Here is a 14,504-nt window from a genome sequence, read left to right as displayed (position 1 = left end):
ATCTGTGCTCTGTAAAGCAGCTCTGGTCATCCCAGTCTGCTGAACCCAGGCAGGGGTCCTTCCTCTTTCCAACGTGCGCGCCCTGCCCACTTCACTGCTCCCCGGATAGCTCTTCTCCCAGCGCCTCTCACCAGGCAGGACCGGCAGCCAAACATGAAGATGTCCCGAGGTCCCGCTGAGATCACCCCAGGGGTCAAGGTTTGGGCCGGTCCCCGCGGGGACCGTGAGGGCGGGGCTGTGGGCAGCAGAGGACGCCCCTCTGGGTCCTTTGATGGCTGACAGCCGAGCTGGGCGTGTCCGCCCACTCAGGCGGCGCTGGGCTGCCAGGTGCCCTGCGGGAGGCGTCCAATGCCCTGGGTGGGCGAAGCAGCATCGCTTGACACCGCCAGCGCAGGGTGGCCGCAGGGCCCCGCTTATAGCCCCGAGGCGCCGTTCGGGAGCCTGAGATCGCAGCGAGCTGCCCGCGTGGCCAGCTCCCTTCGGCGAGGACACGCCTGGAGCTGCCGGTTCTGCGACCGGGACACTCCGGCCTGGGGGCGTCTCCGGTCCCCCAGCCTCGCGTGTGCGCCTGGGCGAGTCCCACCTCCCGAATCCCTGCTTCGAGCCCCGGACCCTGGCGCCACCGGGAGCCTCGTAGATCGGCCCGAGCCAGCCTCCCGTGAGCTCCGGGCGCCGCGCGTCCACTGCGGGGGCGGAGACAGTGAGTTGGGGGCGGCCCAGAGCTGGGGGTGGCCGGGCTGCTGATCCGCGGCGAGAACGCCCCAGCAGAGCAGCAAGAGAGCGGAGCTTGAGCGCTGGGTGCAGGACGCTCAGGTATGGCGCGCGCCCTCGGGGTTGCACCAGGGACCCCGTGGGGGGCTTTAGGATGGGGGTGGGGGTTCAAGGAACTCGACCCCTGTGCACTTCTTCAGGGGATCCAGCTGCTGCTCGGGCTCGTAGGTGTAGCCGCTCTGGTTCCCAGGAGAAAGTTGGGAGCAGGAGCGGGCTTATCAGCAGTGGCTGCGGGGAAGGGCTTCCAGCCGGTCCACCAGACACCAGAAGGGAACCAGGTTCCTCCCTGGGAAGAGAGAACGAAGGCGAAAAGACCACTGCACAATTTCTTCCCAAACCTTAACTTCCTAATGCCCCACCCTCACCCCCACCACGAAGTTTCTGTCACCCCGGAGCCTGGGTTGCGTGGTAGTAAGGGAACCCTGCAGAGACAACGCACCTCTGAGCCCCGGGGCCAGTGGGGAGCCAGGCTGGCCTCACCCCGTTTGCAGCCCCCACCTGCCTGGGCTCCAAGCCTGGCCCCCTCTGGCTTTTCAGTTCTGGATTGCGCTTCTCACGCCTGGCAGATGCAGAGGGCAGAGGCCAAGCTGAACGGCCTGAGCTCAGAGGAAGGGACGGAATCGGGGTGAGGAATTGGGAGGGGAGGGCAGCAGAGGGCTGAGGGACTTGAACCCTTGGCCCCTTTCAAAGATGGACCCAGATGTTTTGGGTTTGGGGAATGTGGGTAACAGGCTTTCCTGGGGAGTCCTGGGGGGGGTCTTCCCAGTGTCTCCCTCTCCCGGGAACCGCAGGTTTGTGGTTCTGTAGCCTTGGGCTCTCTTCACTGCCTCAGCTCCCTGGGGACTCTCACTTTCTCTCTGTCCCTAGCAGTGCAGCTGAACCCCCACCCCCAGGCCTCAGCCCCCAACCCCAGCAGATGGTGTGGTGGGCTCTGTGTCAGGATTTCCCTCCCTCTCCTTCCTTGCAGCTGAGTGAGGAGCACTCAGTCAACGGTGATTCCTTGCCTTGCAGCGTGAGGGTGGAGCACGCTCCATCTCCAGGGAGTCCTGGGTTTTACAGACAGTATTGATCGCCTGCTGGGCAGATGTTGAAGCCCTGAGTGTTTAAGCCTTTTGCTTTGGGAGCCATACCAGCCAAGGAAGCATGATGCTCTAGGATCCCTCCTGGTGACCCACTGAGTTAGTGACGGCTGTGCCTGTGCAGCCACTGCCGGCAGACAGATCTCGGTGACGGCTGTACCCTCCTGCTAGGCTGTGGGATCAGTTCAGCCTGGCGGGGAGAGGGGAAGGTGGCTGCTACCTGGCTCTGTGACTGTAGGGCTGTGTGTTGCCAGAAGAGAGCAGGTAGGATTGCTCAAGCCCTGGAAAGCTGTTGCTAACCACAGAGTGGGGCTATGCCGCAGGACACAGTGCAGGCTGTCAGGACAGTGCGTAGAGTTCTGAGAGGTCTTGTGCGTAGTTTTGAGAGTCTCTTGTGTTCCCTTCAGCCCTCTTCTGCTCCTCCTTCCTAGCTCCTACCCTTGAGAAAAGCTGTGACATTTCTGATTCTTCAGTGGAACTCAAAGAAACAGACTCTGGCCTGATGGCCTGTATAACAATCCAGCCTTGCCTAACAGAGTGAGGAGGTGGAGGTCATTCATTTGTTCTCTCTACGGGCTCTTTTGTTTCTACTCCATCACTGAACGCCACTCAGAGCTTGTGGCGAATGGGTCTGCCTAGGTTACAGGGTGGTTTCCAGTTGGGCCGGGTTCACTCCACCATGTAGCCAACTGTTTGTGTCTTTCAAAGGCTTAGAATGGAGCTCGGCTGCTGTACCCTGGGGATGCCGGCAGGGGTGCTGTGATTCATCAAGGGAGAGCTGGGTGTCAGGAGAGAGGGGAGCCATCAGCCTTGCAGACAGCACCCCAAAGGATTCCCTGCAGTGCTGCTCACAACATTTCCTGGTCAGAAGGAGAGCACCATGCGGGTCATGGATGAAAATGCCACCAACGCATCCACCACCCTCCAGTCTACCTTTGACCCGCAGGGAGCCCACACTGCTTCCTTCCCTTTCAACTTCAGCTATGGCGACTATGATATGCCCCTGGGGGAAGATGAGGATGTGACCAATTCCCGAACTTTCTTTGCTGCCAAGATAGTCATCGGCATGGCCCTGGTGGGTATCATGCTGGTCTGTGGCATTGGCAACTTCATCTTCATCGTTGCCCTCGCTCGCTACAAGAAGCTGCGTAACCTCACCAACCTGCTTATTGCCAACCTGGCCATCTCTGACTTCCTGGTGGCCATCATCTGCTGCCCCTTTGAAATGGACTACTATGTAGTGCGCCAGCTCTCCTGGGAGCACGGCCACATCCTGTGTGCCTCTGTCAACTACCTGCGCACTGTCTCTCTCTACGTCTCCACCAATGCCCTCCTGGCCATTGCCATTGACAGGTGAGCCAGGGGCAGTAGGGGTGCAAAGGTTGGGGAGGGGGGGAGAAGGGGCTTTGGAATAGTCTCTTCCTTTCCTGCGGTTATAGATCGATAGGAGTGATCTAAATGTATTCCCCATAGATGGGGATGCATGGGGGACTGAAAAGTTTTCCCATTGATGGAGTAGGGAGAAGGGATCTAGTTTTCCAATTGTGGGCAAGGCAGGAGGCAGCAGAGCCCCCTTGAGTTGAGCAGGAGCAAGGCTTTTGGTCCTCCTGACATGGCCCTGCTCCTGGGGGTTGTACCTGTGCCTGGTCTAGAGCAGACAGGTAAGAGGAGGTGCTGAGGGATAAAGTTCAAGTTCCAGGCAGTTCCCTCTCCGGGTAACTTCAAATCCGGTGGGGGGCGGATTCCTATCTCAAGACTTCTTTGTTTTCTGCTTTTTAAGTAAGATTGAGTGATTTGCTTTGGAAAGAGCAGAAAACAAGGAGCATACCGCTAGTTACTTTGTTGTTGTTCCATTGGCCACTTGGCATCTTTTCACCCATTTTCACGCACCATCTGCAGAAGACCTGTTTCCAAGGATGGCACATAGAAGCAACAGCAGCAGTCTCTTCAAACCTCTTCTATTTAGTCTTTTCATTCAGGGTAAACCTGCACTAATGGGCTGGGGTGGTCACCTTTGTTTCCTGGGGAACAGCCTTGCAAGCTCCAGTGCCTGCAGTTGGATGCTCATTACAAAGTTTCTCCTTACAGGTCCGGGCAGTGGCCGTGCGGGTCCGGTCAGACTTCTGTGTGCTTACACCTGACCCGCTTGTCTCCCTCTTAACCCAGACAGCACGAGGCACACACATTCTCCACGGGCCACAGCCACAGCCTCGGGGCTTCTGCATGGGGTTGAGGGGGTCCACCTGACTCTCACAGGGGACACTAGGGCAGGGTTCCAGGGGAGAGCCTAGCTAATAGGGTGTGTTTTCTGAAGCCACAGGCAGGACAGTCAGGGGTAGGACAACCTGGAAGAGGACCACACCTGGGGAAAGGGAGCTGCCAAGGAGCCTGGTTTTAAAGCCACTGAGGGGTGTGAATTTAGCCACTTAAAAGGACCCAAAGAAAGTGCTCTGGGCGGTCATCCCTGCACAGAGCTGCTTCCCCTGGGTTGAGGTCCTCCCAGAGTCCCGAGGCATTTTATCCACCCAGGCAGGGACTCTGGGTGGACCCCCTGGGGCAGCAGGAGGGGAGCAGTGGAGCAGAGGATTTGCCCCCCACATCCTCTCCAGAGCAGCCCAGGAGGAGCTCCAGGGAGTCTGTCTGGGACCTTTCCTGCAAACAGAAGCTGCCACCTTTTGTCTTAGTGCATGAGGAGGATGAAGCAGACAGGGTCATTTCCTGAGGTCTTCTCCGGGGTGGGGTGTGCTCTCAGGACTGCAAGGGACTTGCCTGGGGCTGCTCCATGGATGAGATCCCCTGCACACAAGGGGCCTGCTTGTCAAAGGCCAGCGCTTTGGGGGGGGGGGGTAGGAAGCCTGGAGAAAAGAGGGGGCATGGGGTGAGTTTCCAGCATGTAAGAGGGAAGAGCTATGTCAGCCAATCCATCAATGCCGACCCGCCGCACCGCGTCAAGCTGACATGCAACTCTCCTGTCGCGCTCAGCTCGCCTGAGGCATTGCAGACGTTTCCCTGGCAGTGTGAGTTTACATGATACAGATTTGACACAACAAGAAAGATGAGTTGGGAAACATGCTTTGTATCTTCAGGCCTGCTACTGTGCGGAGTGGGGTTGTCTTTGGGAATCTGCACTCAGACACTGGAGGAGAGCAGCGGGTGCCTACACAGGGCGTCCGGAGGCTTTGGCTGCCTACCTGGCTACTCCAGTGCATTAAGTTCTTTTATTGATGTGTGCGACCTTTGCTTCAAGTTATTTCTTTATTTTCATGTGTTGTTATCTAATTTCAATTTTGTGGTTTAGGGATCATTGATTTCTGTCTGGTTTTATGTGTTCAGAAGTTTATCAGTGATTTTCAGGTTTGATTTGCTTAGCTTGGGACCACTAATCTGTATCTTGGCATAACATACAGGTACAGTTGTAAACACATCTTCACTTGTGTTTAATGAAATCCGTGTGGGAATGGTATGAGCAGATAATCTGCCTGGATGTCAATTCCTGCTCTATCACCTACCCACTGTTCTTTGTTCCTCCATTTTCTCTCCAGAAAACAGGAATAATAAGAAATTATACTGCTTTGGGTTGCTTTGAGCATAAAATGAAAGACTATCTATAATTGCTTAGAACACTGTTGAACACAGAGTAAGCACTCAACAGTAAGTATTTCAATTCTCAAATTAACCCTCAATGGAAAGACAACAACAAAAACCCAGATATACTCGTGAGTGTTTCCCATCTGCTAGCCACTTTGGTTTCACTGAAATGATTGTCTTTATGATGCGATTTTTGAAAACCCAAAGTTTCTAAGAACTAGCAGAACAGAACCATTTGTCCTGTGCCTGCTCAGATGTCTGTTCTTATGGTAGCTTCCCCTGTTCTCCCAGGCATCTACACGAGGAAGACTCTGTCCTGGCTGCTCTCACTCTCAGCACCTTCTCCGGCATTCATCCCACTGCCAGGGCCCTGCCCCGACCTTGCTGACGGCTGGAGTGTCAGAGTCTCCCCTTGATCTTCCTTGTCTCTTGGTTCAGCCTGTCTGCTAGCCCTATACCCCTCATAATCCGTTCTAAACTTTTATTCACTCATTCACTCATACACACATGCGTTCATTCAAACACTGCACTTTCACTGAGTGACTGCAATGTGACAGATACTCTTGCCGGCAGGGAATACGAAAACAAGCTGCAGGTGCTTATGGAAGTTGTATGCAAGGGGCAGAGGAAGGTAGTTTCAGAAGAGAAAAATACACTGAACAGAAGCACACACCAAGAAAGAGAGGGTGCCTGAGGGTAAGACTTATCCAGGGTGCAGTGTCAGGCAAGAGTCTCTGAGGAGCAGACAGCCTAACTGACCACCGAGTGATGGGGGGTGGGGGGAAAGGTCTGTCTGGTGGAGAAGGAGATAGCATTCCAGCCAGTGGAAACTGTAAGTGCAAAGGCCCTGAGGCAGGAACAAACCTGCCGGGTTCTGGGAACTCTGGAAGGCTTCTGTGGCCGCGGGAATAAGCAGGGCTACAGCCAACTTAATCTGCTTTGTCCCTGAATCCCTTCTCTTGCTTAGAGGATCACTGATAGCTCCATTGTCTGCCAAGCACTGCCCCAACCCCTTCTCCCATTCCTCCAGCCATTTGTCATCCAGCCCTAGACAGCCTCTCCATCTCCTGCTGGATAAACACAGTTATGTCCTGCTTTACAAAGAAGAGAGCAACCTATTGGGAGAACTGTCACCATGGCCTTTCACATTTCTGTTCGCCCAGTGCCAGGCATTTGATGAGGGAGAAGTTTTATGAAGATCCTATTAGGTGGCCAGAATTCACAGAGGTTGTGAAAGAAGCAAGATATGATGATGAGAGGGGAGATGACTTGCATGTATGAAGCAGTTAAAGGATGCGTACGGGACACGTTTTAACTGGAGTTTAGAGAGAGCATTGTGCCCAGGAGTAGTCAGAGGAAGCTTGGTGCAGGAAGCGGGCTTTTAAGTGGCCTTCAACAAATGAGCATCAGCCAAGGAGAGGAGAGTTTTCCAAGAGGGTAGAAGGTGTTTGCCAAAGCCTGGAGAGGGGAATGCCTGAGGCATGCATGAGGACTGGGGAGGCTGTGGGTCTGTGGGGGAGGGGCAAGAAACATAAGAAGAGTAGTGATGAGGAAGGACGATCTTTTTTTTTTTTTTTTTTTTTTTTTGACAGGCAGAGTTAGACACAGAGATAGAGTGAAAGGTCTTTCTTCCATTGGTTCACCCTCCAAATGGCTGCTACGGCCAGCGCGCTGCGCCGATCCAAAGCCAGGAGCCAGGAGCTTCCTCCAGGTCTCCCACATGGATGCAGGGGCCCAGGGACCTGGGCTATCCTCCACTGCTCTCCCGGGCCACAGCAGAGAGCTGGACTGGAAGAGGGGCAACCGGGACAGAATCTGGCGCCCCAACCGGGACTAGAACCCGGGGTGCTGGTGCCGCAGGCGAGGATTAGCCTAGTGAGCCACGACCCCAGCCAAGAAAGGATGGCACAGGGCATGGGAGCTGATGGCAGACGAGGGCTGAAAAAGACCACGGGAGGGCTTTGTCTGCTCAGGCCTGGCTTTCCTCTTTACCGAGGAGATACCTGCGCTGTCCTCAAGGTGTTCCCCTAAGTCCCACAGCACATGGGCACTGGGGGCCTTCCTTTCTCGTACCCAGAATCTGGAGCAAACCCACTGTGCACCTGCCGGGAGGCTCTCCAACCCTGTTTGGGTGAGGCCAGCTAAGGCCCAAGTCACCTCACCCAGCCTAAAGAAGCACAAAGCACTCCATTCCCACCCCTGGTGAGCTCACTGCTATACAGGCTGCCCTGAGGGCCAGGGCACGCACTTGCTGCCCATCCCAGGACTGGCCAGCAGCTGCTGGGACTGCCATTACCACGGCTGGGCCTGGGGTCCAGCCTGGGTTCGGAGAGGGAGCCCAAGTGCTCTCTGCGTCATCACCCAGCCCACCACCATCATACAGTTACTGCCTGGACGTTTCTTGGTCCAGCAGCTTTTATCCCTTGTTCTCTGGAAACTGTTGGCTCAAGATGGACCTGGAGCTAAGCCACTGTAGTGTTAGACGTGCAGGGCGGGCCAAGGGCATAGTCAGAAGCAGAGAAAAGTGGCTGCCAATAGTCTGACTCCTTCTTGGAACAGCAATAACTTAGACATCAACTGCAACGGAGGGAAAAGCGGGGAAGGGCTGCTAGGCTGCCAGGGAGGAGGAGGCAGGGGCACTGCTTGCTGTTGCTAGAAAGGGGTGGGAGTGGGGGCAAACGGCGGGTCCGAGCATTCCCAGGTTCTGCAGCAAGGTAGAGATCCGAGTCCTGGCCCTGTCCGCTTCTGGCAGTGTGGCTTTGTGCAGGTTGTGAAACCTCTCCAAGCCTTAAGTGACTTCCCTGTGAAGTGAGCTTCTTCACTCCCTCGCCTATTTAATCGTGCTGGGATGAGCTAATGAAAAAGTGGATTTGAAGCTGCTCTGCTTTGTGAACTGCGAGCTTCTTTGCAAACATCAGGCGCTATGGCCAACATTAGCGTCCTGCAGTTCTGATCCTAGCATAGCCAAGGCTGATGGACATCCTGGAGACTGTTTCCTGCTGTACTTATTAATAAATGAGTCAGGGGGGCCGCTGGTGCAGCTCCTGGCACTAGCCCTGGGGCACAGAGCGGGGTGATGTCAGAGAGGGCCTGGATGAAACAACCTTGATGATTAGTTTTGTTGTAAAGAATTGGGTTCAACAAAACGGAAAGGAGGAGGGGGCTTGCCAATTACAGATCAAGGGAAATTGCTGTGTATACAGAACAGCAGTGTCTCGCTGGAGGCTCACCAATATCCCCATCTTACAGCTGAGGAAACCGAACCTGCAGGTAGGAAGGAAGGATGGCTGAAATTCACATGGTAGTTTTGCGGCAAAGCCGGGATTCGATTCTTCATCTTCTGAGTCCAAGATTGGTGTTGAAAACAGACTCTAATTTTGAGACATCATAAAGACTTGAGAAATTACTATTGGGAAAAGGAGGACAAGAGCCAAGCTGTCTAGTGAAAATCCTTGTCATGAGCACATACGGAGGCAGCCGTTCTCTGTGACGGAGTGATCAGAAGAACGTGGCGGAGACTTAGCCAGCAAACGAGCCAGCGAAGGCAGAAGCTCTAAGCTCTTAGGTGCTGTTGGGAGTCAGAGCATGTCTGATGCACTCATGACGTGAGAGCACAGTGGCCCATGGGCAGCTGCTCCCCGCCCCCAACACACACACACTGACAACAGCATCGCCAACCCCTGCCGTTCCAGGGAGCACACTCCCTGGCTGGCTAGAGAGCCTGGGATGGCTGCTGGTAGCCAAGCCAGGCAGCCAGTGGAGTGTTCCGGGGTGGATTCAATGCATGCAACTTCGTGTCACCTCTTGTGGGAGCTGGGAGAGAGTGCGCCTCTCCCTCTGCTGAACACTCCAGATACCTTCAGGGACTTTGGTTGCCTGTGCTGAGGGGAGGGGACAGCAGCAGCAGAAGCACAGAGACATAAAGATGAATCCCTCTTCAAGTCCAAACTCCAGAAAAGATCACCTCCAAGGCCATGGTTTCAAAGGAAACAGCCTTGGGCTGGCTTCCCTTCAGGGCCCTGCCACATTTGCACAGGGCTGCTCCTGGGCTGAGCTGTGGACCCAGGAGGATGCGTTTATCTCTGATGCAGATCCCACATTGCCCCCCACGTCGCTCCCCATCTCTGTCCTCCAACCCCCATGCTCTGCCGGCTGTGGAAAGCCTTCCAGGAAACCAGAGCTCTGTATAGGTGTGCGCGCTCTCGGCGACGGACGAGGCAGCGCCACGTACGTGACTCACACCCCTGTCAGTGCTCGCTCTCCTTGGACCACTCTGGTGACAGTAGTGTGGGTTCTTGGAGAAAGAGCAAAAGCCGTCTCTTTTACTGTTGCTTTGTGGTTACACACACACACACACACACATTCATGCATGTTCAGTTGATTTTTGCTTCAACCCTGTGAGGCAGGATTACATGTTTTCTGTCCAGAGCCTTGTGGTACATGAACTTGAGAAAGTCACCACCTCTTAGCAGTGTCTGTTTCCACTTGGAAAATGAGATAGATGGCTACATGCTTTCTCTCCACCTTTGCATCCTCAGCACTTTGCCCACTGCTCCCTTGGAAAGGACAAATTGTCCCAGCTACTCTTGGGCATTCGCAGGCCCATGCAGCCCTAAACTCTGAGGTCATTTGAGAACAGTGCCAGGCTAAAAATCAATGAGAAGCGTCATTACTACATTTAATAGTAATTGTCATCACTTTTTGAGTGCGTTTAAAACTGCCAGGAATACTGCATACATTATCACTTGGAGTCTTCTCTTTAAGATTTATTTGAAAGGCAGAGTTAGAGAGGGAGATACACACACACACACACACACACAATCTTCTATCTGCTGATTCACTCCCCAAATGGCCACAATGACCAGGGCTGGGCCAGGCTGAAGCCAGGAGGCTGAAACTCCATCCGGGTCTCCCATGGGAGCTGCAGGAGCCCAGACCCTTGGGCCATCTTTTGCTGCTTTCCCAGGAGCGTTAGCAGGGAGCTGGACTGGAAGTGGAGCAGGTGGGACTCGAACTGTGGCCCATAGGGGATACCAGCACTGCAGGCAGAGCTTAATCTGCTCTGTTTATGTCTACAGTCTCTGCAGTCTTTAAAACAAACCAACAAAACCTCCTGCAGGTAAGGAAGCTGAGACTCAGAGCGAGATTAAATAAAACTTGCCCGAGGTTCACAACTAATTGGAGGTGGAGCTGGGGTTTGCAACAAGTCTGTGTTTTTGTGGAAGCCTATTTGGGTTTTCCCTCCACACATGTGTCAGAAATGGAGTTCGCATCCAGTGCCTGCTCTTCCTGGCGGCTGGCCATTGTCACTCCTTGTGTGTTCTTGTCGCAGGTACCTGGCCATTGTCCACCCGCTGAGGCCGCGGATGAAGTGCCAGACAGCCACTGGCCTGATCGCCTTGGTGTGGGCCGTGTCCCTCCTCATCGCCATCCCCTCCGCCTACTTCACCACCGAAACCGCACTCCTCACAGTCGAGAGCCGGGAGAAGATCTTCTGCGGCCAGATCTGGCCGGTGGACCAGCAGCTCTACTACAAGGCCTACTTCCTCTTCCTTTTCGGCCTGGAGTTCGTGGGCCCCGTGCTCACCATGACCCTGTGCTACGCCAGGGTCTCCCGGGAGCTCTGGTTCAAGGCCGTGCCTGGCTTCCAGACGGAGCAGATCCGCAAGCGGCTGCGCTGCCGCCGGAAGACGGTGCTGGTGCTCATGGGCATCCTCACGGCCTATGTGCTGTGCTGGGCGCCCTTCTACGGCTTCACCCTCGTGCGCGACTTCTTCCCCGCGGTGTTCGTGCGGGAGAAGCACTACCTCACCGCCTTCTACATGGTCGAGTGCATCGCCATGAGCAACAGCATGATCAACACCCTGTGCTTCGTGAGCATCAAGAACAGCACCATCAGATACTGCAAGAAGATGCTGCTGCCCCGCTGGAGGGCTTCCTACAGCGGCAACAAGTCGAGCGCCGACCTCGATCTCAAGACTACGGGGATACTTGCCACCGAAGAGGTGGACTGCGTCAGGCTGAAATGACCCCCTGGCCCTCGCAGAGATGTGTGGGACACTGGCCAGGACGCCTGGATACACAGCCTCAACAAGGAACCCTTGGTTTGCTGTGGAGGCCAGAGTAAATGGGCAGCTCTGTGACCATGGTGTGCAAGGAGAGCTGGATCTCCCTCCTTGGACCCCAGGCTCATTCATGGCTGCCATTCACTGAATGTCTAATATGTAGAAAGGGTGGACTCTGGTTTAACCTGTATGTGCTGTTGACATTTAGTTGGCAAAATAAAATAGAGATTAAACCAGGGACAATGTATTGGTGGTGTAGGTGGTCTGGAATAGAAGGGAACCAGAGTAGATGTCTGGGACTTCAGGACACGTGTTTGTGCCGCGAAGCTTTCTCTGCACTGTCCCAGCTGCTTGTCAGACACCGGTCAATCCTCTTCTGGGAATGCTCTTTAGCTTGACTTCACTCCTGACATCAGCAAGGCTGGATCAACAACACAAGAGACATCAGGCTCTTTCTGCAGCCCATCTCTTCTCGCCTCTGATTCTGACCTTCACTGTGACGAGCCTTGCATGCGTGCACATGCATACCTTAGTATTCATGGCCAAGTTCTATGCAAACTCTGTCCCCACTCACTGCCCCCCTCAAACCTAGGAGTTTGCACACACATGGGGAGGCTCATAACCATGAGGATGGACTTGGGGAAGGAGCCATGCAGACCCTGGACAGCACTGACAACGAAATGACGGGTTCGGGGTACCTGGAGTAAGTCTAGAGAGGGAAAACCAGGTTTCAGGGTGGGCATGTCCTCACGGCTCCTTGGGCTTCCTGCTGCAGGAGAGTTGAGGCACAGGTACAGAGAGTGGAAATCGGACCTCTAACAGCATGCGGGGCTCAGGCACTCCAGGTGGAGGATGATACGCTTTCCCCATGTAGGTGCCCTGGCTTGGACCAGGTAGTCTTCCCTTAAATCCTTCCCTTCCTTGTCATGTCTCCAGGCTTGGGAAGCAAGGCGTAATAGACACACACCTCGTGGATGTGGCCATAAGTTAATTGTCCACCGTCTCTCAAACATGAGCAAGGCATGAAGTGTTCCCTCCTAACCAGCTGGCCTGGTAAGGGACCCTCACTGGTGTTCTGGGAGAGCGAGAAGCCTTGGTGACTGGTGCCTGAAGCCTGGTCGCGATTCCTCTTTTAAAATGGAGGGACAAACCAGCACATTTCTGCTGCTCAGTGTCAGGGAGCCCATGTGACCCAGTGGCAGGAGATGCACCTGGGAAAGAGGGTGACATAGAGCCGGAAGGGGTGGCCCCGGAAGTGAGCTGTGGTGACTCCAGGAGCTGTGGTGATCCCACGGGCTTACCAAAAGCTTGTCCCGTTCTTGAACCTGTCTCCTTTGTTTTGTGTTTGGAATTTTGGAACAAGAAGATCTGATACCCAGCCTTGGCTCTGTTATCTGTGTGGTGGGGAAAAGCTCCAACCACACAGAAGAATGGACTAATACCTGTGTGTGTGTGTGTGTGTGTGTGTGTGTGTGTGGTGTGCCTGCTACTTGGGTTCCTGTGTCTGGAGATCTCGCCATCTTCTCCTTGCTTTCTACCTTGTGTCTATTAGTCCTCTCCATTTCTCAGCAGTGCTATGTGCATCACGTTCCTCAAAAACAAGGCAGAAACATGAAGGAAACGGTGGCTGCATCTCCAGATAGAAGGCAAGCGTACAGTGAGATCTTAATGTTGCGATCATGGACGTAGTGACCGTCTTCCCATGTGTGTTCCTGGTCAGCATGAGTCTGGGTCACGTGCCAGTTGTTTCTTGGTTTGCTGTTATGAGTGTGCAGAACTATGAAGTGAATTGTCCTTTTCTTCCCATTTAATCTGAGAGCAGTGCAATTGCAAGGCTAAATGATACGTGTGTGTCATTCCTTCCTTCAAATATAGACAACTCTCTGTTTCTGGCAGCAAAAGGTATCTTTTATAGTTATGTTATTTCCTTGGAAGATACAACTCAAAGACCTCTTTGTTTCTTCCCAACTTGTTACCCAACAGACTTACCCTACAGTTTAATCAGAATGCTCACTGAGAACAAAAATGAATTAAAATATTAGCTTAGGGCCCAGTTGCAGTGCAGTGGGTTAAGCTGCTGCCTGCAACACCAGCATACTAAACGAGAGCCGGTTCAAATCCTGGCTGCTCCACTTCCAATCCAGCTCCCTGCTAATGTGCCTGGGAAAGCAGCAGAGGATGGCCCAAGTGTTTGGGCTCCTGCAACCCAAGTGGGAGTTCCAGCCTCCTGGCTTCAGCCTGGCCCAGCCCTGGGCATTTCATCCATTTGGGGAATGAACCAGTGAATGGAAGATCTATCTCTCTGTATCTCTTTGTGCCTCCTTAACTCTGCCTTTCAAATAAATAAATAAAATCTTGAAAAGATTAGCCTAAATGAAAAATACATTAGAAAGTAATTCTTATCCTTTTATAAAGTCATATATTGGATTATAAACCAGGAAAGTTAATTTTGGCTTAAAAGTAATGAAATTATACAATTCCTTGTCATTGTGTTCTACATTTCCATTAGAAATGCTAAATGAGAGTTGACTGTATTGAACAGGAGTTTTTGATGAGACAACCAACTCCCTTCTGCTTTTCAGCTTAAAATGTATCAATTTTCAGTCATTTAATGATTTGTAAAGTATCTGAATATTAGTGTCTGCTTGTGATTTTATAGTGAGTAAAGTGTTGTGTTGTTAATGAGTGAAATAAATAAATAAGAAATCATTGACTGTAGTGTTCCTATAATTGCCTTCCTTCTCACCCACCCTTTTCCTAGCTAGAGTGTTACAGCTTTTTGAGAGAACACTGTGTAGATTCCATGACCCTGTGAATTGGGAGAACAGGCTAACTCATGCTCTTGTTACCTACAGATTTCCCCGCTCTGTGCTGAAGAGATCGAACTGATTTGTATGCCCTCTTCCTCTAAGTCTGCTCTGGTAAAATTATGAATACTTTTTTAGCATATGTGTGCCAAGACTTGAAATCTGAGGATCCATCCAAGCCCCTTACGGAAGCA

General features: G+C 53.2%; 1 protein-coding gene across 1 annotated transcript; it reads left to right on the top strand.

Moving 5' to 3' along the window:
* Window positions 1-686: 686 nt before the first annotated feature.
* PROKR1 (prokineticin receptor 1) lies at window positions 687-14,212 on the top strand. Its single transcript, XM_008254312.5, has 3 exons — window positions 687-813; window positions 2,559-3,203; window positions 10,771-14,212. The coding sequence occupies exons 2-3, from the start codon at window positions 2,731-2,733 to the stop codon at window positions 11,465-11,467; spliced, it is 1,170 nt and encodes a 389-aa protein (XP_008252534.2). The 5' UTR covers window positions 687-813; window positions 2,559-2,730; the 3' UTR covers window positions 11,468-14,212.
* Window positions 14,213-14,504: the final 292 nt, after the last annotated feature.

This window comes from Oryctolagus cuniculus, chromosome 2, assembly GCF_051225735.1.
Source record: "Oryctolagus cuniculus isolate XC-2025 breed Fujian yellow rabbit chromosome 2, ASM5122573v1, whole genome shotgun sequence".
Taxonomy (NCBI): Eukaryota; Metazoa; Chordata; class Mammalia; order Lagomorpha; family Leporidae; genus Oryctolagus; species Oryctolagus cuniculus.
The sequence above is the reverse complement of the archived record's forward strand: the minus strand, read 5'-3'. Positions and strand labels throughout refer to the sequence as shown.